The 26,655-nt window shown below is 36.9% G+C and overlaps 1 protein-coding gene across 2 annotated transcripts; it reads left to right on the top strand.

The window, feature by feature from the left end:
* LOC132151634 (protein CFAP20DC-like) lies at positions 1-26,621 on the top strand. Of its 2 annotated transcripts, XM_059559890.1 has the most exons (17): positions 192-438; positions 549-638; positions 1,381-1,474; positions 1,726-1,798; positions 2,091-2,205; positions 2,361-2,514; positions 3,396-3,533; positions 9,991-10,170; positions 10,313-10,426; positions 11,113-11,244; positions 15,086-15,399; positions 18,851-19,186; positions 20,896-21,051; positions 21,586-21,657; positions 23,065-23,126; positions 25,807-25,898; positions 26,360-26,621. In XM_059559890.1, the coding sequence occupies exons 1-17, from the start codon at positions 418-420 to the stop codon at positions 26,470-26,472; spliced, it is 2,256 nt and encodes a 751-aa protein (XP_059415873.1). In that variant the 5' UTR covers positions 192-417; the 3' UTR covers positions 26,473-26,621. The 2 variants fall into 2 exon arrangements, with proteins under 2 accessions (XP_059415874.1, XP_059415873.1); XM_059559891.1 differs by lacking the exons at positions 25,807-25,898; positions 26,360-26,621 and adding an exon at positions 25,420-25,728 and having other exon boundaries at positions 1-438.
* Positions 26,622-26,655: the final 34 nt, after the last annotated feature.

The following is a 26,655-nucleotide window of genomic DNA, read 5'->3' as shown; positions in this document are numbered from 1 at the left end:
TAGCAATACATATATGAATTTCTTTGAATTTCATTCCGTTTCAGTTTAACTTCCGATTTATTTAAATTCGCTTTACATTTTGCATAAACTGGAATTAAATTAAATTCAGACTGCCACTGCCAAGGTGATAGCGTCCCGTTGTCATAGCAACGACCTACCGCCGCGTCTTGCCAATGTTATAGCTTAACAGCTACCAACTGTTTTAATTAATTACAGCTAATAAATGAACAAACGAACCGAGACGTGGTTAAAATATGTTTTGCGCTAGTCAGTTACAATTACCATTAGCAACTGCTGCAGTATAAGTTAGCTTAGTTCTGTATTATGAATCAGCTTTTGTTCTTTTCGAATTCGACAGAGTAACGTGAAGCAGCCATCATATTTCAGTCTTTTTTCATATCTCAATCGTTTGGAAGCATGTTCAGGAACGATTATCAGGTAATGTGAGCATTAAACATTCGCTAAGTATCTGCGGTTCGTTTCAGTGGTTCTCATTGAGCGTGTGTGTGTGTGTGTGTGTGTGTGTGTGTGTGTGTGTGTGTGTGAAGGGTGGCCTCGCGGTGGATATCTTCAGTGCACAAGGAAAAGATCCCGTGGCAAAATGGAAACTATATGGCAGGAAATCTTCAATATCTAAAGTATGTTTCAGTAATGACAGATTTTAGCATAATGAAAGAGGGATTGTTGTTTTTAAAATTGTTGTTTTTAGCTGATCTTAGAAAAAAAAAGATTCTATATAAATTTCCATACCTGTTTCACAATATTTTTACTTTGAATTTAGCTTAAAAGACTACTATAGACAATTTAATCAAGGCCTCCAATTTGACAGCTTACCTCATACAGTGTCACAATATGTCTCACTAATGGGGCATGTTGTCACAAATTCAGCATGTTCAATGAACTGTATCTTTTTTTTCTGGGCAATAATGGTGAAACTGTTCAATTGCTTTTTTTGTAGCCAAGACTGGCATGTCAAAAAAGAAGTTGGCCTTCAAAAATTCATGTAAAAAGAAAAGAAAAACATTACAAGTAATAATAATAATAAAAAAAACTTGGAAATACAGTATTCACTGGCATAATACAGAACACATATTCTTAGAGACAGTTTGTGTAGCACTGTAAATAATCTCAAATAGAACTGGACGAAGGGTTATTATTTTACTTTCTCAACTGAAACAATTCAACTAGCAGCAAAAACTAATTAAACCAATACCCCGAATCCAGCCCAAATAGCTTAACACAACAGAATGTGCATAAATCCATGCAATGGTTTTTTTTTTTTTCTGTGGGTAGCATATATATTAAGAGTAATACTTCTGAGGAGGAATATTTGAAGCATTTCTGTCTTTTCATTGATTTTATTTTCTCTTTTTTTAACAGGTGTTTGATAAAGAAGTGAAGGGCTTTGTATACAGTCTTGAAGGCAGCAGTCAAACACATAAGATGCAATTACCTAAGGATAGCAAGATGACTCGTAAGTGCTAACAAAACCAGAAGAAATCCCATATTACAAAAAATATTTTATATGTCTATAACACGTGAACATATATCTGAATACAAATCTACTATATTACAACATATTACCAAATTTAAGGTTACTGAATCATTATAAATCTAAGTTTGAGCTCAAGTTGGCTATTCCATCACTATTTGCATTTAGCCATAGCCCTGTGCTTGTGCGTATCTCTTTCACATCTTCTAATCTCACGTTTCTTGTCCCTACAGTTGGTCTGGTTCAGAAGTTTCTGATCCTACAGGTCAACGTTCCTTTGGGAAAAGATTTTTCCACTGAGATTTTGTAAGTCTGGGCTTTTCTTTTTTAAAATTCATTTCAAATTTAGTGTCATTGTTAACAGGTTCCTTACGACATCTATTTTCAATCTACTGAAAACAGTCTTGTTGTGCTACTTTGATATAGTTGAAATTCAGAGAAAGTGTGGAGGGTTTATTTGTGAATTAATTCACACTTTCACACATGCAGATTCCACTCCTACACATTCTTCTACACACACACACACACTGGAAAATGGTTTAAGATCTTTCCATGTGCTACATAGAGCAAGCGGTTTCTTTTCAATGCTATCTTCCAGAGTGACTGATGAAGAGCATCTAAAGAAGAGACTCTACTTGTCTACTGTGCATAAGGAGCTCTCAGCAACCCCTTTGCATGCGAGAATACCTCTATCGTGTCTCAAACGCAATACAGTAAGTCCCAACTGCTGCATTCTCCACGACTGTCTACAGATGATCAGTCAAATCAGTTGATCTTAACTTAGTGAGATTCTTTGTAACATGACCACAGAAATGTCCTGAAAAATGTTCTTGAGCTAGTATGATAAGGTAGCCCTGTCTGTGTGCAGTGGTGTAATCTGTGTATCGATCTGGACTCTCTCACCGCTGAGATATTCAGAGGGACGCGCTTCCTGTCTCTGGATGGCATCATCATCTCTGCCTGCTGTAAGGTCCGCCGCATCTTCACGATGAAGAATGAACCTGCAGGCTGCATGGATGGAGGTTAGAAGAAAATGCATCCTGTGCTTTACTTCATGTATACCATTTTGTGGCCCAATTTTGAGTTCACTTTGCTGTCCAAGTACTTTAATTAGAGCATTAGAGTCACAGACTGTTTTAATGAGATATTTGGATATGTTAGATTATCTATTATCTAATTATGATAAATGTAATGCTTAGCTGTGTTCCACATTTTGTTCCACAAACCTGCTAGTGCATGATTTTCCTCTTAATATAAATATATATGAATATTATATATTATATATATATTTAAAGAAATGTGACTAATATAGCTTGTAAATACAGACAAATAAAGTTTAGCAATAACAAAAAAAGCAGCTAGTTTGTCCCTAGCTTAATTTATGCTACATTTGCAATATAATAATAATAATAATAATAATTTATTCAATAATAAATTAAATTAACATTATAAATTATTTTAAAATACGTATTTAAAATCATTTTTATATTATATTACTATTAATTTTACAATGAATGTTAATAATATTTAAACAATTTAGTTAATAAGCTAAGCAATTAATTAAAAAAATTAATTTTAAAAAATCAGAGTTAAACTGTATTCAAACATTCATAAACTCAAACTCACACAACAGAGTTGCAAAAAACTGCAAAATACAATAGCGTATGAAATACAGCGTTTGACCTTGGTTGAAAGTCTGAAAGTTAAGCACATCTTTTCACTGACCATTTGTTGAAAAGGATAAATAATTCACGGAAAGTGCCCAATGCTTCGCCTTAATATTCTATTTTTTACATTTTAGCCTAGATCTGTTTCTTAACTTGGTGAAGCATCTTCACAACATTGTTTACTCATTCCCTGAAAACATTCGACTTTAAAAAAAAAAAAATTATTCAATGTTTAGAAATAAGTTATGGTCCAAAAGAAGAGATTCCGAGGAACTGTCAGTTTCCTAGTGAAGTTCAGAACGTTGTCCAGCTGGTGAACATGAAGACATTGGGACAGAGTGATTTAAAGAGTGGACCAACAAACTCAGATGCAGGTCAGTTCCACAAGCAAAAAATCCATTCTTTACTTACCTTTTATTTGTAGTTTTGTGTGATTTCCTCCTGTTCTTTGCTAAACAGAAGGTCAGACCCTCTGCAGAACTCTCCTGCTATTTGCTGTCTGTTAGTTTGCTGACAAGAGACACCTCTTGCCAAGAGAGCTCTAATCATCTCTGTTTAGTCACATACCTGTCCACTCTGCCAGCCCAGTGAAACCTTCATAGCTGTTCTAACAGTTTTTATTCATTCAGACATCTGTTGGCCTCACAGTGCCAGACTACTGTCATCTCACCTTTAATTTTTCGAAAAAGACTCAAGTAATGCCCTAGCAAGTTATTAATATAACAGTAGTTCAGTCTCTAACAAGAGGTGTTGGACTGTAAAGCTATCATATAAAATGTTTCTACATGTACAAATATTGCAACAAAAGACCACAATCTCTTGTTCTATATTTTTTCCCGGTTTCATCACTTAGCAACAACGTATCAAAACACTGTGGGCCTCGTGTATAAAATCGTGTAGTCGTAGCTAACAGCCTTGGATCCGGAGCTGGCTGTTATATTGAAATGACAAATGGCAGTATTTTGTGTTTTGTTGCCGGGTTGCCATGACCTTAACGCTGCTTTTTCTTGCAGCACTGTGCTAAATAACAATTGAAAATATGCCAATTCCAAACCAACAGATGGCAAGGGCCTCACCATTACAAGGATTAGGAATATGAAAACAGTCTATTGTTATAGAGGATGTTGTGATATTGTTAGTCTAAATACAAACAATATTACATTATCTACTTTAATACATCATCACTTTGCTTGAATGGCAGATGCTTGAATACTCAGGGATTCAATATTTTTTTTTTGGAGCTTCATATTTGATACATCAAGTATTTATGGCTCATATTGTATACTCAAGGAGGAAAAATATATATATTTTTAAATATGACGTTTGGTGCAGTTGCTGATGTTAATATGGGCAAAAAGTGAGATAAAATTCTGATAACTTGCATTATAAATTGATGAGATCTTTAATAGCAGACTACTATAAGAGTATAGCAGACTACTTACATAAAATGTATGTAAATATTAGTTTCCACTCTATATCTCCCTATTGTAACGACTGGGTGAAGGAGTGGCAGGAAGCAAGTGCGAGATTAATGATATTTAATGAAGACAATGATACAGACAGTACTTGAGACACAAACAACGCTGGGAGGAATGCACAGTCCAAGATGGTGGTGATGAGTGACGAATCCGGAAGGCGGAGGTGAGTAGGCAGCAGGAGAGGGTGACACAGGAACTGCGGGGAAGCGAGCCGAAGGTAAGTGGTGTTGCTTGGTGGTGGGTTGCGCAGAGTGGACGGGGTTCCGGGGAGAGACGGACATCCAACGCAGAAACACACAAGAAAGCAAAGCATAGGTCATAAACATGAAACAACGCTCTCACAAACACAAGACGCTAGACAAGCCAATATATAGGGATGAGTAATGAGTGACAGCTGTTGCTGATGACAATTAACGGAGACGCCCACAAACTAATCAGTGCTGATGCATAACACACAGACTTCACCCACAAAGTGCAAAACCCAGAGATCACAGTTTACCAACCGTGACAGTACCCCCCCCCCCCCCCCTCTAAGAATGACTCCTGGAGTTCCCAGAAGGGCCTACCTGCTGATTGTAATCATCAATAAGGGAGTGATCCAGTATGTCCCTAGCAGGTACCCAACTCAGGTACCCTAGCAGGTAACCTTCCCAGTCCACCAAGTACTGGTATCCTCGTCCCCTCCGTCTCGAGTCCAGAATACGATTAACCGAATAGGTCGGTTCCCCATCTACGAGACGTGGCGGCGGGGGAACCGGGGTAGGCGGATTAATACGTGAATAAGACACGGGTTTAATTTTGGACACATGAAAGGCGGGATGTATTCTCCTGTACGCTGGAGGTAGTTTGAGGTGGACTGTCACCGGACTAATGATCTTGGTGACAGTAAACGGGCCAATGAATTTGGGAGCTAATTTGTTAGAAACGGAACGGAGAGGAATATTGTTAGTACAAAGCCACACTTTTTGACCCACGACCTAAACGGGAGGCTTTGACCGGTGGTGATCGGCCTTGGCCTTAGTGCGCTCCCTCATCCGGAGCAGAGTCTCGCGGGCTCTGTTCCAGGTGCGGTGGCACCTCTGGACAAATGCGTGAGCGGAGGGGACCGCGACTTCAGATTCCGGACTAGGAAAAGCTGGTGGCTGGTAACCTACGCTGCACTGAAATTGTTATTGTTATTGAACTATTGGCTTCAGGAAGAAGGATTCTTGGAGACCAAACATCGCAACGTTGTCTCTAAATCTTGTTTGGCTCGCTCAGACTGCCCGTTACTCTGGGGATGATAACCCGAAGACAGACTAACCGTCGCTCCTAGCAATTTACAAAATTCCTTCCAAAATTTGGATATGAATTGGGATCCCCTGTCAGAAACCACGTCTACCGGGAGGCCATGTAACCGAAAGACGTGATCTAGGGCAGTGACGGCTGTCTCCTTGGCTGTAGGTAATTTGGGCAAGGGAATGAAATGTGCCTCCTTCGAGAACCGGTCCACTACGGTCAAAATGACCGTCATGCCATTAGAGGGCGGGAGGGCGGTAACAAAATCTAGTGCGATATGTGACCAGGGTCTCGAAGGGACAGACAGCGGTTGAAGAAGCCCATTAGGAGGCCGGTTAGACGACTTACCACTGGTGCAAACTGAGCAAGCCAAAACAAAATCGTGGACGTCACGATAAGTGGCCACCAGAATCGTTGTTTAACTAGCCCCCTTGGTTCCGCTTATCCCTGGATGACAAGCAAAATTAGAGCAGTGACCCCAATGAATAACTTCGGACCGTAACTCTTCCGGCACAAATAAACGATTCGGTGGGCAACCGGGCGGAGGCGTTACCCCTTCTAAGGCCGTCTTGACCTTCGATTCAACCTCCCCTATGAGTGCTGAGACGACTATTTTCTCAGGTAAAATACACTCGGGAGTCACCGGGCGGGCGGAGGGATCAAAAAGACGTGACAAAGAATCGGGTTTGACATTTTTGGAACCCGGGCGGTACGAAATCAAAGTAAAATAAAATCGACCGAAAAAAGTGCCCACCGAGCCTGCCTGGAATTGAGTCTTTTGGCAGTTCTAATGTACTCTAAATTCTTGTGATCGGTCCAAACAATGAAGGGTACCCCTGACCCTTCCAACCAGTGACGCCACTACTCTAAAGCTAATTTGACGGCCAACAATTCTCTGTTATCAATGTCATAATTGCGTTCAGCAGGAGATAAACGATGTGAGAAAAACGCGCAGGGATGCATCTTATCGTCCGAGGCAGCACGTTGGGAAAGAACTGCTCCTACCCCCACCTCTGATGCGTCGACCTCCACCATGAACTGCCGTGTGGGATCAGGAGCTACAAGGATGGGAGCCTAAACGAAGCGGCTCTTGAGGTTGGTAAATGCAGATTCGGCTGCATCCGACCACCTGAATGGAGTACTGGGGGAGGTCAAGGCCGTCAGAGATGAGACTAGTTGGCTGAAATTACGAATGAAACGTCGATAAAAATTGGTGAACCCCAGAAACCGCTGTATGGCCTTACGGGAATCTGGAGATGGCCAATCTATCACAGCCTTAACCTTGTCAGGATCCATACGTATTCCCTCGGACGAGACGATATACCCTAGGAAGGGGACAGACTGTGCATGGAATACGCATTTCTCCGCCTTGACAAAAAGCCCATTCTCGAGTAACCTCTGGAGCACTCGTCTGACGTGTTGAACATGTTCCTGGAGAGATGAAGAAAAAATCAGTATGTCATCCAGGTAAACATATATAAACTGATCTACCATGTCTCTCAACACGTCATTAACGGGTGCTTGGAAAACCCCTGGTGAGTTGGAGAGCCCGAACGGCATCACCAAATATTCAAAGTGCCCTCTAGGGGTGTTAAAGGTGGTTTTCCATTCATCCCCCTTCCTGATGCGGACCAAATGATAAGCGTTACGTAAATCCAATTTTGTGAATACAGATGCTCCCTGTAACCTCTCGAAAGCTAAAGACATCAATGGTAATGGATAGGTGTTCTATATCGTGATGTTGTTCAGCTCTCGGTAGTCAATACAGGGTCGCAGAGAACCATCCTTCTTACCCACAAAAAAGAATCCCGCCCCCGCTGGAGAAGAGGAAGGGCGGATGAACCTCGATGCCAAGGAATCAGAAATGTATTTCTCCATGGCCTCCCTCTCCGGAATAGAAAGAGTAAAGATTGCCTTTAGGCGGAGACTTACCTGGCACTAAATCTATAGCACAGTCATAGGGACGATGCGGAGGAAGAGAAGCAGCACGGGACTTACTAAACACCTCCTTCAGGTCCAAGTACTCTGCGGGCACGTTTGATAACACCATGGTCTCTTTCTGAAAGACAGAAACAGGCACAACAGGACAAGCAGAAACCAGACAAGACTCATGACAACTTTCACTCCACAAGGTGACTGTGTTGGAACCCCAATCCACTCGTGGATTATGTTTGATTAACCAGGGGTGACCTAAAACAATGGGAGTTACAGGGGAGTCCATGAGGTAAAAGGATATGGTTTCACTGTGGTTGCCTGACGTGAGCAGAGTTATGGGTTCAGTGTAGTGGGTGACGTGTGGCAGTTCCTGACCATTGAGTGCGGTGACATGGATGGGATGAGACACAGGAAGGACTGGAAGCTTCAAGTGACGTGCAAGGAGAGAGTCAATGAAATTACCTTCGGCCCCAGAGTCCTGAAGGGCGTGACAGTCGTGAGTGTGGTTTTCCCACCGCAGTTTCACCGGAAGGAGAGTCGATGATGTGGTTGAAGACTTCCCGGCGGAGATCCCACCCGATAGTAGCCTCGTTCCACTGGCACGCGGCCGCCAGGGTGCATAACTGAATGAAATAGTCCGCCACCGATGATTCTCATTGTTTGAGGTCCGAGAGCTGGTGAGCGGCCTCCCTGCTGGACGCGGCTCAATCGAACACCCGTTACATCTCTTCGGAGAGGGCGTGGAACGAGGCGCAACACGGATGTTGATTCTCCGCCGTCCCCCATAAGGTGGCCCTGCCAGAGAGTAGGGTAAGAGCAAACGCAACCATGGACTCCTCTGTCGCGAAGGTGCGGGGCTGCAATGCAAAATGCATGGAACATTTGTTAAGGACAGTCTTGCAAAAGTTTGGCTCACCGGAGTAACTCTCTGGCGCCGGAAGTCGCGGCTCTGGCCGGAAGTGGTCCTGGGAGGTCTCCCGGGGGACGGGCGGCGAAGGGGCAGTGGGAGAGGTGAGTTGATGAATCCGCTGGATGAGCTCGGACACCTGTGTCACCAGCGCTTGGATCGCGCGTCCGGTGTTCATGATGCTCTCTTGCTGATCCATGCGGTTGACGCTGTGGTGAATGAATTCAGACAGTGAAGTGGTGCTCGCTGCTTCCATGTTTGGTGAGAGCGTTCTGTAACGACGATGTTAATATGGACAAAAAGTGAGATAAAATTCTGATAACTTGCATTATAAATCGATGATCTTTAATAGTAGACTACTATAAGAATATAGCAGACTACTTACATAAAATGTATGTAAATATTAGTTTCCACTCTATATCTCCCGCTTGTAACGACTGGGTGAAGGAGTGGCAGGAAGCAAGTTCGAGAAATGCAGTCCAAGATGGTGGTGATGAGTGACGAATCCGGAAGGCGGAGGTGAGTAGGCAGCAGGAGAGGGTGAAACAGGTACTGCGGGGAAGCGAGCCGAGGGTAAGTGGTGGGTTGCGTAGAGTGGAAGGGGTTCCGGGGAGAGACGGACATCCAACGCAGAAACACACAAGAAAGCAAAGCATAGGTCATAAACATGAAACAACGCTCTCACAAACACAAGACGCTAGACAAGCCAATATATAGGGATGAGTAATGAGTGACAGCTGTTGCTGATGACAATTAACGGAGACGCCCATAAACTAATCAGTGCTGACGCGTAACACACAGACTTCACCCACAAAGTGCAAAACCCAGAGATCACGGTTTACCAACCGTGACACCGATAAAATGTTTTAGTTATATGATATTTAAATGCTTAGTTTTATAATCAAAGTTCTGTAGTTTTTATTGTTGGGGGGAATCATATAATGCAATACAATACAATGATGATTGAGAGATTTGTAAACGCCTCCAAAACCTGATATATCATGTACAATATGATATTCACATTTTAATATTTTTCTAAATGATGTATGGATAATCAAATTAGGTCACTTCAGTCCAGTAAGTGAAATATTACTTACAATATAAATATATTTTATTATATTTCATATCATTTAGAGGTCTTAGAAATGTGCATATCAAATATGAAGGTAGGCTTTATAGGATTAAGTACTCATCGATGCTTTGGTAAGTGTTTTGTGCATGACTGTTTACTAGAAGAGACAGGTGGTGTCAAAGAATCCATCACAAGGGGTCCTACACCGCGGGACTCCTCCCATATTGCTTTCGGTTCAAAAGTTATCGGACCCCCTCCGCTCACCGCCAGGAAGAGCAGCACATCTGCAAACAGGAAAGAAGAAAGAGCGAAGTCAGAACTGAGCCTCAATATACCGTCAGGCAAATACACTTTCATTTGTTTTCTTGACACATAACATTATCTAGTATACTGTGGAGTTAATGAAAATTTTGGTAGAAAAATTTGATTTTACTAATAACAATGTGGTTTGTTATTATACACTTATTGTGTTTCTAAATATAGACAGAACTGAAAATGTACAGCCACGACCACCACTTGAAAGGCCATCTGCTGAGAAAATAGGCTCTAGGAGACCACAGAGAATCCAATATGTGAGGAGAGGAAAATCAAACACAGGTGAGATTATTAAATACACCGTATATATTAAATATATACAGTATATACACTATTCTTCAAAAGTTTGGTGTCAGTAAGAGTTTTAAAATGTTTTTGAAAGTCTCTTATGCTCACCAATGCTGCATTTACAATAACACAGTAATATTGTGAAATATTATTAGTATTTTAAATAATTAGTTTACAGCAGCCATTACTGCAGTGATCAGTGTAATATGATCCTTCAGAAATCATTCTAATATGCTGATTTAGTACTCAATCAACATTTCTTATTGCTTAATAAAGTTGTGCAGTTCTTAGAATTTTTATGGAAACCGTGATACATTTTCAGGATTCTTTGATGTACAAAGAACAGCATTTATTTGAAATAGAAAACTTTTGTAGCATTTAAAATGTATTTACCATCACCTTTATTCTTTAGTTATTATTTATTTATTTAGTTATTTAAAAATGTTGATTAAAACATGATTTTTCATGTTCTCAGTACTGATATTTTGCATTTGGCCATCAAAATCAGCACTTTTTTTATTATTTTTAAATGTAAATTTTAAATGTTAAACAGACAGATGATTTTTCCCTAGAGATTCATGCCATTAGTTCTCTTGAAATTAATTCCATGTTGACCTTTGAAGTCTGCTGCTACAACAATGTCACTGTATTTTATTTTGGTCTCATATGTTCTCTCAAAGATAAAGAAGGTGGCAAAATTAGCCTGAACCCAGAGGGACCTGAGCTTCAAGGAAAAATTGCATCATCCTCACTTCAGACTCTGGGCTCTGACTTACCAGTAGAAGATAAATTAACCGATCCAGTTCTACGGGGTGAGTAATTATGTTCCTTACATGTTATAGTGGGGAATCTTAAACTGCTGGTTTGACCTGACATCCAACTTGGATGTATAAGACTAACGGGTGGTTCTCACTATGGCAACCACCACTATTATTATTACCGTACTCATATCAGTGAAGAAAATGCTAACTGTTTTTATTAAGTAACTCGACCCACACCATTTGTTTTGCTACTGTAAAAGAAACTCAAATTGTGTGGCATGTGCTGTGGTCTGTTTATTTTTTAATTATTAATGACATTTTTTAAGTGATGTGGTTTTCACCTGATGGGTGATACAATCAGATGAGAACAAAACTGAATTAGGCTAAAAATAACACTTTTGTCTTCTGTAGGGATACTTTATTGAATCAAATTCATTCACGACTGACAAATTTTGTAACATTGAACTGACTCGAGTTGAATAACATTACTACTGTTTTCACCTGAGCTGCTTATCAATAATTTTAACTTGTTTCATAATTGATTAATTTAACATTGTCTTGTTAGAGCTGCTTAATAGCAGAAATTGAATATTTTATGAAGTTTGGATCATTGATTCTTTTACTTTTCTGTTTCATTTTGTGAGTAAGGCTACTTTAAAACAATCTCTATCATAAAAAGCATTATATAAATAAAGGTGACTTGACCAAAGGTCTAGCAAACCAAACATACTGGAATCTGTCTTGATGCCGACAGAGAACACGAGCAGTTGTTCCACGTTAACAATCCTTTCCCACGGAGTAGGTCTAACTGGAACTTCCCTTTAGCAGAGGAAAGAGAGTTCATTAGTGGTAATGGGACATTAAATACACTGTGTAGGTCAGAAAGAAGTCTCCGGGGTTCAGGCAAGCTTGCAGCGTGGGCAATTAGAAAAGGTGATTACAATATAAGCTTGTTCAAAAACGTGCCAGGAATCGAAATATGCTTAACCCTTCGGAATGGAAAGAGCGAAGGCAACTCTTGAGAGGTGCTCTGTGAGCGTGCATGCTTTAATTAGATGAAACACTACTCTGTGAAGAGCTTAATAGAGCCTTTACATCACTTTATCTGACATGGCTACTAAGTTGTTGTATCATATTTCATTTTAATATGTAATCAGTTGTTTTGTCGATAATGTCTTTATGATCCATGCATGTGAGCAAAACAAACAATAAAACACAGGTGGTTCAAAACAACCAGTAAGAAAGGAAATCACAAATGAGATCTCTGTATCTCAGTTGGACAGCAATGAGACTAAATAGAGAAAAAAAATGTAGACAGGTAAAGAATCTAGCTTTTGATGAGAAAAAGTGATCTCAGAAAATCATCCACAAATAAAAATGTGCTAAAACTCACCCTTAGGCCATAATTGTTTCTTCATTGGAACAGATATGGAAAACATTTAGCAATACATAACTTGCTCAATGGATCTGCTGCAGTGAATGGGTGCTGTCAGAATGAGAGTCCAAAAAGCTGATAAAAACATCACAATAATCCACAAGTAATCAACAACATTAAAATCTTGTGAAGCAAAAAGGTGCGTGTTTGTAGTAAACAAATCCATCATAAAGATGCTTTTAACTTAAAATAAGAGTCTTCTATCCATAACACTGCTTTCTCCTTAAATGACAGTTTAAATTTAAAACCTCTAATTATAGATTTCTTTCATCCAAACACACAGCTGACGTCACCCATTCACTGCAAAGGAGACATTGGTGAGCAAGTTATGTAATGCTACATTTTTCTAAATCTGCTCCAATATAGAAACAAACTCCTCTACATCTTGGATGGCCTGAAGGTGAGTAATGTTTTAGCAAACTGTCATTTCTGGGTGAACTATCTCTTTAAATGAAACCTAGCTGGGAAGTCTTAGTTATGAGCTACAAAAGAGCAACCACTGAGCAATAAAAAAATATTTGCTGTAATATTACAACATTAATCTAAATACGTTCCTCTAATAGTCCACATGACGTTATGGGAAATGTAGAGTTATCAAAATGACCTGTGCGTTTGTGGACAATGACAGTTATGAGCCAGAGTAATTTAAAGCGCAAAACAATTCGTTCGGCTCTCCACTGCCCTTTCTTTGTCCTTGTCTCAAGTTACAAGAAGTACAGCTTAGGTTCACAGTTCACACAACTTCCCAGCGGTTTAGACTTTTTGCTGCTGTGCATTTTGCTGAAGTAGATCAAAGCGCTGTACGCTCACATGGCAAATTCATCACTTGGTCTCTGTGGTGTCTTTTGCTCCCTGCTCTCTGGGTGTCTTCTCTTTAGTATGAGAGCATGTGGACCCCACAGGCGCACATCGCCTTATCTGAATTATGATCTTACTGTACCATTGCTCCCTATCTACTAATGATGCTGTTTTTGTGTAAGTGGGAAACCCAGAAGTGGCTCTGTTCTCCATTCCCTATCCACACACACACATACTGTACACAGCAAGTTAATGCTATTTTTCCATTATTCTCTTAGGACCGCAGATGTAAATTTCTGCCATCTACATCTTTAAAATATTGTTTCAGTGAGTCTCCCCCATTTATGTATATTTTAAGGCATAATTAAAGCATAATGCCGCAGTTATCAAATGAAAACGCTGGTAAGCGTAGATGAATTCATCTCAATCTTCAAGGCATATGCTCATTAAAATGAATGCAGGCAAGAAACACGAGTGCTGCTATAAAAAAATGGAAGACGAAACATTATGTTTAGTAATTAGATCTCTATTATTGATCTTTATAGAAACAGTAAGTCAGTCGAAGAAAGAGAAACAGGCAGAAATTGTTTTCTCTGCATTATTTCCACCAGGCATTGTTTTCAACACAGCTTTTTTTCACAGAAATGGTGCACTTTGGCAAATAAACAAAAGCAAAATCTCTCTCTTTAAATGATTGTATGTATCGTCTCTACTGTTATAAATATATATATATATATATATGTTTTTAAAAGAAGTCACTTTTGCTCACCTCGGCTGCTTTTATTTGATCAAAGTTCAAATAAAACAATATTATTATGATATATTATTTAATATTTGAACATATTTTAAAATGTAATTTATTCTAGTGATAACAAAGCTGAATTTTCAGCATCATTACTCCAGTCTTCGGTGTCACATGATCCTTCGGAAATCATGAAAATATGCTGATATGCTGCTTAAGTAACACTTCTTATCATTATCAATGTAGAAAACATTCGTGCCGCTTAATATTTTTGTGGAAATTTATATTATTTATTTATTATTAAAAAAAAAATTTAATACAAATGTGAACGTCTTTACTCTTACTCTACTCTTTTTAATGTGTCCTAACTCATTAAAAGAAGTATTTTATTATTATTATTATTACTAACCCCTAAACTTTTGAATGGTAGTGAATACAGTTGTACTGGGACAATATTTGACACTTAGGCAAACAAATATATGAATTTCAGTGCATTATACTTGGTTTTACAACTAGAAAGTGTCCAAATAAATTTTGTCTTATTTTCAAACAATATATATCTATTGTTTTATCATTAAAATGTATATTTATAATATAAAATATTTGCTTAATTAAATACTGTAAATGGCACTTTGTGTTTTTTATATAATGCACAGATATTCATATATTTGTATGTGTGGCCTAAGGCATGTCAATCAGACAAAAAATAAAGCCAGACAGCATTTAAGAACGAGACTAAACACTAACATAAAGTACAGCATATTTAATATTGTAACAAATGGTAATATGACCTGTAAATCTCCCTGTCCCTTTTTACCCTTTAAGCTGCTAACTGTGTGATTGATGTAATCTTAATTTCGTTGTGTAGAGATATGCAATGACAATAAAAACTAAACTAAACTGTCATATTTCTGCAGACTGTGCTTCTAGTGCGGATACATCTGGGTCATCCTTCAAGCCTCCATGTGCTTCTTCACCTCCAGAATGTGTTCTGACTACAGATGATGCTGACCTTTGTGACACAGAAACTGAGCTCTCTCTCTGTGATGAGGAATATGAAGAGGAAATCTTCACTTTCTCCTCATGCCCTCACTCAGCCAGACGGAATCAGGCTAGCAGCAACCCTGTTGAGGATTTGACCTTTGGCCTTAAAGGTCACAAGCTGGTAACAGAAGGAGATCGCAAAGATGCACGTCTGGAGGATGATTTTGTCGGTAGTGAGAGTGAAGAGGTATGCATGCAGGCAGCACTCACTTTAACATGCAGAGACAGCAGTATGTTTATAGCTTTGACATAAATTGATTTTACACAGGACTTGAGACTTGCTTCTCACATACAACAGATTTGAGGACATTCAGAAACTTGCTAAAGTAATTTGAGCATTTAATCTATTGGGAAATCAAGTGGCTAGTAGAGCTGCAAAACATATATGTATAGCTAAACTGTGATAAGTTGTGTACAATATAGATATAAAAAAATTAAGTTTAAAATTAAAATTAAAAATTAAGTAAGCTCTTGATCAAGAAAAAAATGCATAATTTCTGACAGATTGGATAAGTCGATGGTATTCCTATTTAATTGGGAATTATAAATTGACGTAATTAAAGCATAATGCTGCAGTTATCAAATGAAAAAGATTGGATTAATTCATACTTGCCCTCAGTTGGCAAGCGTAGTTGAATTCTTCTTGATCTTCAAGAATTCTGCTTCTGCACTTATTTGCATATACTCATTAAAATGAACGCAGGCGAGAAACACATGTGCTGCTATAAAAAATGAAAGACAAAACATTATGTTTAGTAATTACAGTAGATATCCATTATTGATCTTTATAGAAACTATGAATCAGTGGAAGAAAGAAACAAACAGAAATGGTTTTCTCAACACTATTACCATTAGGCCTTGTTTTCTTTATTTTTTCTTTTTTAAGTTGGAATTTCATATTCTTAAAATTCATAAATATTCATTTAATTTAATAGTTGATACTACTACTACTACTACTACTACTACTAATAATAATACATTTAATTGAATTAATTTTAATTAAATTATATTTTATCCATCCATCTAACCATTTTTCAAACTGCTTATTCTATCTAGGTTCACAGTGATATTGAAGATTTTTTTTTTTTTTTTTCAAATAAAATCAAATAATTTTGTACAAAATATATTTTTGTCATTGTTTACTCATCCTTATGTTGTTCCAAACCAGCATGAATCTCTTTCTTCTGTGGAACATAAAACATTTTTTGAAAATGTCTTCTCAATGAAAGTAAAGATTAAATCAAATAAAAATGTCCTTACAATAAGTAATTTTTAAGCAAATAAAATAAAATCCAATTAAATAATCAAAGTTTATATCCAAAGGTACTTTAAAATTGGTTAATACTTTAATTTTGTTAAACTTATACACTTTTGTTGAAACCCTCCTTAATCGCCACAGATGCATGTACTGTAGACATATTCAAACACAACTTAACACATGTTGCTTGCATTGTTTTTCTTCCAAGTTCCCTCTCAAGGAAATACGATCTAGTGGAGTCACCTGTTAATGATACACACAGAACCTGACTGAGCCCCCCAGGGGCCCTCCCTTTCAGCTAAATCCATGAAGAAAACCATCAGTTTTCTTCAGTTCAGTTCATTTCTGATGAGACGGCATTGAGCTCCATGGTGCTCTCAGGTTCTGCGTCCACTGAGAGGAACATCGTTCATTTATTCGCAGTCTGTTTCGTCTCCTACTGGGAAATCAGTCTCATCTTTGGCATATATGTTCTGCTGCACTTAATTAGAGATTTTTGATTGATACCGCTGACAGTTTTATTAGTTGTTTATTTCCACTTCTGTCCCCGTCCTTGATAAATATCTTTTTCATGTTTTTTTTTTTTTCTTTGATTCTTTGTTTTTCATCTGCATTCTCTTTAGTGGCAAATATCTGCATTTGTCTTCTTATTACTAATGGGAGATGACAAAAAAATAAATAATGACTTCTGAACATTATGTTTATGTTGTACCTCAATAACTTGCACCTATGTAAATCATTTCCACTAGAAGCAGAGGTGATTATATTTGCCTAATGACTTTCATTAATGCCACAGAGTTGTCATCAGAAGATAGATGAATCAGTAATATATTTAAATTCATCTGTAACACAGCTTAATAACCACCGAACACATTCAGTTTCATAGATAACCTGCCCAGTTTAAATAAATTCACTGCAAATAGATATAGGGCCGTGCCAGACTTATGTGTGTTTACCAAATGTCAGCATTTCTCATAGTGAGAGATGACACTTTTTTTAATCCAAAAAACCCCTGATATATTAAAACTGGTCCCTTCAGGGGATATGAGGATGGAAAGAAAAGAGAGAAAAACTCTGATCTGATGGTTCGGCTGGTCGTGCCCTTTTAGTGAGGTTGTCATCATTAGTGTGAAGCTTGCGGTTTAAGACCATTAGTGTAGATCAAAGCCTCACTAGTTTAAAGACCTTAACTTTTCCAAAACAGAGCAAAGATGGACAACTTTCCGTGCACAGTGTCGCCCTGATTAATTACAGGTAACTCTGATGTTACTCTGCACGTGCCAGACTGTCTCACATCATGGCTATTAATGCGTTTCATCTGTGACAGCGTTGGCGTCCGAGATCCTTGCCAGAGATTTCATCATTTTCTTTATGACTCTATCAAAAGTTTGTTGATAAAGTTAATATTTGTGTTTTTAGGGAAGATTTGATTTAATAATGCATTTCCTTCCTTGTGTTAACAACCCAGGCAGAAAGAAAATAATTGAGTGTTGTGGCGTTTTTCATTTCAATATGTCATAATTAGTGATGCTTGCTACAGAAGTTTATTTGAAAAATGAAAGACAGACAGACAAGCTATTCCTTAAAGGAATAGTGCATCCAAAAATGTTCATTTACTGAAAATGTACTCACCCTCAGGCCATTCAAGATGTAGATGACTTTGTTTATTCATCAAAACAGATTTGGAAAAATTCAGCATTCCATCACTTGCTCACCTCTGCAGTGAATGGGTGCCGTCAGAATGAGAGCAGATAAAAACATCAAAATGATCCACAAGTAATCCACATGATTTGTTTCTTACAAATCCATCACATTTGTTTCTTAAAAACATGGAGCTTTTCACTTCAAAAGATATTAACTGATGGCCTGGAGTTGTATGGATTACTTGTGAATTATGGTGATGTTTTTGGACTCATTCTGATGGCACCCATTCACTGCAGAGGATCCATTAGTGAGCAAGTGATGTAATGCTAAATTCTCTAAATCTGTTCTGATGATGAAACAAACTCATCTATTTCTACATTTTTAGCAAATTTTCATTTTTGTGTGAACCATTCCTTTAAAAGTCCTTTGTGTTACAGCCACGAGGACAGGTGTGCTATTTAATGATTTTTACATGTTACATGATAAAACAAGCAGAAAATCCCAAAGATTTACGTTAAAGGTGACTAGAATATCATTAAGAATTAGGGCCAGTAAGCAACCACCTAGTAACCACACTAGCAACTGAATAGCAACATGCTAAAAACACCTTGTAGCAATGAACTGGCAACAACCCCAACAACATCAACCATTTCATGACTTTCTTCAAAAAATTTTTTAACTTTAGTTATTTCATGCAAACTATTTCTAACACCAATTAATTATTTTTGCTTCACAGGATGAAATGCATACAGATTTCCTTCATAGATGTGCAGTACATTTCATTACTGCTCCCCCACCACCACCTTCAATACAAAAATACACAGTCCTACCCAAGTTCTCTTCGGAGTCAATTACGACTCAGGCCTCCACAGCCCAACATGTCTCTGAAGGACCAAAGCGGCATGAACCCATGCGAATTGCACCAACCCGCTGCCTCTCACCCAGTACCAGACAAGGGAGCAGACTGGATCGGTCCGAAGCTGGTAGAGCATTGCCTGATGGAGATACCAGGATATCTATCAACAGAGCATCTGTGCGAGAGATTTCACTGAAGAATTCTGGCCTCCAAAAGGTGAGCCTGTTTACCTTTGAAAGGATAAAAAAAGGGAAAAAAAGAATGGAAATTAAATTATCATTTAATTACCCTCCTGTCATTTCAAGCCTGTATGCATTTCTCCCGTGGAAGTTATTTTGAAGATTGTCTTAGTGTTTTTGTCTATACGATAGAAGTCAAATAAATAATAAAAAAATGGCAAAATAAAATAAAATCGACATAAATCAACACAAAAGAAGATTTATATAATTATCTATTTATACTGTCTATACAGTGAAAGTCAATGGGGTCATATGTTATTTGCTATAAACTATACCTTCGAGGAATCAACACAAAGTTTCAAGCATAATTTATGTATGACAGAGAATTGACCTTCAAAATATAGCAACGACTTGGGTTTTGTGGAGTGAACCCACACAAATCACATGGCCTTGTGTTCTTGTGGATGATTTTTTTTTTACCATAGCAAGCATGCAGGGTGAGAGGGGATCAAATCAAGCACATACTTCAGCAGAATTGGTGCACTCCAGCAGAGTGGCTTGTTTATGAGGGCCTCTGTTCTTATTGTAATTTCAGAACTGGTGTGGTTCTTATCTTCCCCAAAAGCTGGATATTTTAATCAGAATCCATTCAGATTGAGGGGACTGGGTTGTGCACTTGCATACACTGATGCATTTGGAAATTGTCCTGCAAATGACTTGGATATAGAGTTCTTTTGTCTTTGTGATTTATAAAAATATTTTCTGCGGTTCTGAAATCCAAGCAGAATTTTTTTTTCTTTTTTTTAACAGAGGTCATTCTTCCTTAGCTTAGTAGTTGCATTACTATAAAATTACTTTGTTTTGTACATTTGTCCTTTATAGATTAGATAATTCTTCAAACAAAGTAAAAACCTTGGTGTCTTCAACCATATGAATATATTTAAACACTAATGATGATTTCATAAGGCAAAGAAAATGGAAGTTGTTTAATTCAGCGTGTTAGTTGAATTTTCTTTGTAATTCTTTGTGAAATTTAATAATTTCTAATAAAAAAAATTTTTTTGTTAAAGAGATAATTCACCCCAAAATGAAAATGTACCTTTAATAATTTACTCACCTTATATGTTCTTCCCAAGCTACTAAATTTCTTTCTTCTGCAAAACACAAAAAGAAGGTATTCTGAGAAATTAAAGAATATTTGAATATCAAAATGACAGAATTTTTCAAGACTTCAGCAAAGTCTCCATTTCATCTCATTGTTGCCTAGAAGAAACAACTGGGATATCAAAGTGAACTCAGTGTTCTTTCCTCTCTTAGACGATGGAACATATTTGTTAAACAAACTAAAACTGGTCCAAGCATTTAGCACAACTACCACAGACTCTCACCTCAGGTCTTAAGTGGTGATGAACTAAATGTTTTAAATAGAGTATGATGTGGTAATTGCTGAGGATCATTACAGATGCCTCATAACACTACTTTTCCCCCATTTAAACATGGCATAGATCTTTGATGCTGTTGAAGTTTGCTAAGCTTATGAGGAAGGTCGCTCATAGATCCAGGTAGGACTTCATATAAGTGGATTTCTATGCAGCAGGCAGCCATCCCTGCTGATGTCTTGGCCTTAATGGGGGTGCCAATTAGCTTGCATGTTTGATTGATTGCTTACTAATTAGCATACCCAGTAATGATCGTACTCATTACATACTGGCACTGATGAAGTAATGAGATTTTTGGGATTTACAGGTGAGTTTCGATGAGAGGGTTCAACCTCTGGGTTCCAGCACGTGTGATCTGAGGAGAAGTCAAGACGAAGAGGATGAGCTACGAATGTTGGCTAGTTTGAAGAGAGAGCAGGAGGAAGAAGGAAACGTTGGTGGCCCGGGCCTTAGTGCATCACAAGTAAGAAATTCATATATTCATATTTCAACCTAAAACCAAAACAGGAAAGCACATAAAAAATTATATACAGCTATATTATATACACACACACACACACACACACACACACACACATACACACAATGCATATTTTAATATACACACTACTTTTTCAATAGTTTGGGGTCAGTAGGGTTTTTTTTTTAAGAAATTAATACTTTTATTCAGTAATAAAAGCAATACAAGTTTGACCAAAACTGACAGTAAAGAAATTTTTGACCTTACAAAAGATTTAAATGTCAAATAAATTTCGGCCTTTTTAACTTTCTATTCTTTTAAGAAATCCTTAAAAGATTTTAATAAGGAGAATGTTTCTTGAGCACCAAATAAGCTTATTAATAATGATGTCTGAAGGATCATGTGACACTAAAGAGTAATTGAGCAGCACAACTATTTTCAACATATATTTCTGACTTGAATTGATCCATATGACACACATGCTCTTCCTAAGTGTTGTGTTCGTCACAAGACAACCACTATTTTCTCTTCTGTCAGGTTCACCACTGCAACATAAGTCTGAGTGCAAGCAGCGATGACACCTCTACCTGGACTCAGTGTATTCCTTTGGTGGGCTTACAAACCACACACTAATACACTATACAGACATTTAGGGCAGCTAGAATTACAGAAGTCAAATTCATTGCCACACTGATGGGTATTCCTGAATTCCTTCTTCATTATTATGCTCCTCGGTTCTACAGAGTGCTTTGTATGGATGAATTGTACCTAGTAGGCAAATAATAGAGTGAATATTAAAACTATTTTCCTATTAAGAAGGACAATCAAGCAGTTTATATAAAAAACCCACTAATTAGAACTAAATAAACTCCCATGGCATTTCAATATCAGACCTTATCCATCATTTGTTGATGCTGTTGTTGTCTGTTGATTGGAAAGATATGCTGCAACTGCTAATCATGCCTGGAGCGCCTGGAATTGAAAAACCGCTAACTAGTGGACTGTAAGATAACAAGAAAAAATAGCAATACTGCCCCCATTCGGCGAGAAGAACATGCTGAATAGCTACTCACAGCAAGTGGTGGAACAACACTAACCGATCATTTAACATACAGAAGTAACCAAACAAACAAAAACTGCTCAACATTATTTTCAAAGAAATAGTTTAAAAGAATCATTATACTTCTAAAATAACAGAATCAACACCACAACTACAACAGTAGGAACGATATCAGTGGAATCGATTTTTTTTCAACTGATGAACGATAAAAAACATTGACAGCCAATCAAAATCCATTCTGGTTTAAAGCGCGAGAATTTAAAGGGGCAGATGACAGAACTGCAGCATGCACTTATAATAAACAGAATGCTATTGTGCGTTGATGTGGATGCTCATAATGTCATTGTTACACTGTAGTTATCGTTCTTGATGTGAACACATGGAACAACATTAGTACTAGACTGCAAACCTGCAGCTCAGTTGTAAGCTGCTCCAAACTGTAAAGGCTTATCTAGTGCTGTCAAACAATTAATCACGATTAATTGCATCCAAAATAAAAGATTTTGTGTACATAATATATGTGTGTGTACTATGTAAATTTATTATGTGTATATAAATACACACATGCATGTATATTTATAAAAAAATATGTAATATTTTTATATTAAATATATTTATATATAATATAAATTAAAACACATGTAAAAACATGTAAATGTTTATAAATATTAAATAAATAAAATATGAATACATTTTTCAAAGTATATACTATGTGTATTTATATATACATAATAAATATACACAGTAAACACAGATATATTATGTAAACAAAAACTTTTATTTTGGATGATTAATCATGATTAATCATTTGACAGCAATACTTATATCATTGTTTTACAGCAAGGAATGCAATTACCCGGAACATATTATATACTAGACTGGAGCTAATAGTGAGCAGATATGGACCCTGAATCAGATTATAAATATACAATACTTGTTCTTTCTGTGCTTCACAGCCAGTGGATCAAGGCCAGCACTATCAGAAAGAAATGAACCCTCTTCTTCACTCTAATCCCAGGTAAGTAAAAATACAGTATTTTTAGCCTCTCTAAGTCGGTAAGGTATTATGCTAAGCCTGTCAGTATCTTAAATGTTGAGGCTCAGATGTGAATGAGTCATTTCAGAACTTTATCATGCGAGCTCTTGTCAGCCCTCAGGCTCATGCACGTTCAATAATTTGGACTTTCTGAGAATTGGTAACAAAATGTGTCAGGGATAGCTTTTTGTGCACTGAACATTTTGAAGTTTTTATTGACAATTTTATTCAATGGTTCCAGGATACTAAAAAGAACTTTTGAACATCAAAGCATAAAAAAGAGAGCAGGTGGTGTGCTCCACAAAATGTTATGCCAGCCTTCAAAAGATGATGACAAAACTGCCAGACTGTCGACATAACAAAGCGCTTAAACTCTTTGTCTCCTCGTTATTTTCCTTAGTTTTATATATATATATATATATATATATATATATAAATATATATATATATATATATATATAAATATATATATATATATATATATATATATATATATATATATATATATATATATAATTTGTTAATACTCATAACTATTTTGTTTATATCTATCTATCTATCTATCTATCTATCTATATATATATATATATATATATATATATATATATATTACTGCTGTGGTATTATAATAATATTATTGTATTAGTAGTGGTATATAAATATTATATAAAACATAATTATAGCTATACCATATATATAATATATGATATATAATATAATAATGATAATTTATTATTAATTAACTTATGTTTTTATTATTATTATTATTATTATTATTATTAGTATTATAGTAGAAGTAATATTTAATGAATTACATCAACAGAATTATTATTAAACGTACAGTATGGGATTTTTGGCCACCAAGGGTCACTCAATCAAAATAATAACATAAGACGTACTTTGATGACGTCGGGTAAGAGCGTGGGCTCATGGGAGTTGTTGTCATTGGAACACACGCTCTATCGCTCCCCACATTCTGCACTCATTCTAAATTAGTATTTTGACAATCACATCTTTTCGAACGGAGAGATATATGAATTATCAGACCCCTATCAAATCAATATTCCATCTAGCTAGTAGTAATATATGTTAAAAAACACGGTCGCCTTTCGTTAATAATTATAATTACGTTTATACTATGATATCGAACAAGATAGTGAACTGCATTTGAAGCTACTTTATCCAGCTAGATATAGAACAAATGTGGATTTACATTATACTCTACATGAGAGCTAGTCCGTCTGCGTTTTACACAAGACATCATCGTTTCACAAAATATACGGATAGATATAGTTAGCTGAATGGATGCATATCTGTTTATTAGAATGCAAGCGAGTTCGGCATCTCTCTGTAGTTTCAGCTTGTCAGGAAGCTCTCTCCATCTTGGAAATGCAGCTCCAATATTTACCCATGTCTTGTTTCTTCTCTTGTCCCAAAACCTTCTCGGGTCATTTATTTCACCCGTACGTTTGCGCTTCACAGAACGTACAGGCAAAGCATAATCATGATCCATAACTAAGTTATTGATTGAGGTATAAATACTAATATAAACAATATAAATATAAAATATAATAGTCTCGATCAAGGCTAGCTACTACTTTTTCTTTTTCGTCTCTTCTTTGCTTCTGTTCACCTTTGTATTTGGCGTTCCACAGGAAGTTAGATAAACTAGAGGGGTCAAAGTTTATATGACGCCATAGACGGGCGACAAAACGGAAATAAAGAAACGTGCCGTGTCTTCTAATTAAACTATAATTTTCTCCGAATTTGAAAGTTTGTGGAAACTGTTGGGATAATGTAAGTACACAACTAAAAAATATATATAACGTAGATATAGTGATTTCTGCTATTTTTAAAGCAGAAAAATTACATATTGTGCCTTTAATTATTATTATTAATATTAGTTGTAGTAGTAGTAGAAGTAATATTTAAATAAATAAAAAGAAAGAAAGAAAGAAAATCTACACTATAATAATTAAATTAAATATTGTTTAGGAAGAAAATGATTCTGCATACTGACTGTTTATAAGTAGACTTTTAAATATAAATTAGCCAATCAAAAATCATTTATAGAACTGTGTTAATATGTTAATATTTTTTACACACCATTTACAATCCCAAAGCATAAGTATGTCTAATTTCCTACGCAGAACTTTTCCTATCAAGAGAAGCTGCTCACATTGCCACGCCTCAGTGATTAATTAAGCATGGTTGTCGGGGACAATGAATAAGCAGGAGTTCTGCATGTGCTCAGAGGCTTGCATGTGTCACCTAGCTGTCACCGCTGCAGCAGAGCTTGCTGGGAGGTCATCATCCACTTCCCTTCCGTCTCACCAGGGAACCTGTCCATCAGCACCACATGGTGCCTTGAAAAGTGTCATGAAAATGAGAGAATATGAAAGAGAGAGACATGCAGAAGGGGGGTCTTTCATTCACAACAAGAGATAACATGTAAGCGACAGAGCAGGAATTTCGAAAATGGGCTTTGATACAGCTTCATATGATTCCAAAAGCTTCAGTATAATCAAACTATATATCATAGGTCAAGTCAGAAGAAAAGCATATTTTAAGGACCATTAAGAGACCTCTGCTCCCAATTTTAAAATACTAAAAAAAGATAATTATACACTAAATTTGATTAAATGGTTTAACCCTCTTGTAGAGAATGGATGGATGTCCTCAGCCCTCCAATAGTTCATCCAAATCAACAGACGGCAGATGGGAAAGAAGACCAAGGCAAGGTCTCACCCGGAGGTAAAAAAAAAAAAAAAAATCCCAATCCTGGGGTCATATTCTCAACCCCTGTGTTGCTAAAAATAAGTCATGATCTAGATTTCTCTTGGACAGAGAAGAACGGGTACAATTACATTCATGATTGATTTTTCCTTCCGATTGATCTAAAACCCAGAGTGATATTTGTGTGACAAGACTCTTAAACTGTTGTGAGACAGGGGCAAGTTATCAGGTTTTTCAGGATATTGAGTATTTCTAAAAGCAGGTTTATTTTTGAAAGTCAGTTTATGTCTTTTTTTTTTTTAGAAAACATATTAACTGTTACTGCCCAGGAGGAAAACATTTTATGACGAGTTAATACATTATATAGGGTAAATTATGTGAAATGCAAACCTTCTGTTAAATTGCCTGTTAGAAGCTTCTGAATGGCTTCTACTGAAATTAGTTTTGAAACACAACTATTTTCTCTATGCTATCCACAGGGGCTATGTTACACAACAACAGTGGAGAGGAAGAGTTTCTTAATTTAATGTATGATTCCTGCCTCAACTGTTACTTTGATCCACAATCTTGCAAATATTATGAACTGCTTTGATCCCGAGATGAGCTACATCTGCAACCATGTTTTTCAATCCTGCTATTTATATGAATGGATTGGTTGAAGCATGTTGTCTTTCACAAAATGTAATGGTTTTAATGGAAATTGTAGATTTAAAGTGTATTTTTGTAACTGTTTCTAATATAATATAAGTTTTCAGTAATAAATTCGCATTCATGC

Source organism: Carassius carassius, chromosome 10 (genome assembly GCF_963082965.1).
Source record: "Carassius carassius chromosome 10, fCarCar2.1, whole genome shotgun sequence".
In the NCBI taxonomy this organism is placed as follows: Eukaryota; Metazoa; Chordata; class Actinopteri; order Cypriniformes; family Cyprinidae; genus Carassius; species Carassius carassius.
Note: the sequence above shows the minus strand (reverse complement) of the source record. Positions and strands in the feature narration are given on the sequence as shown.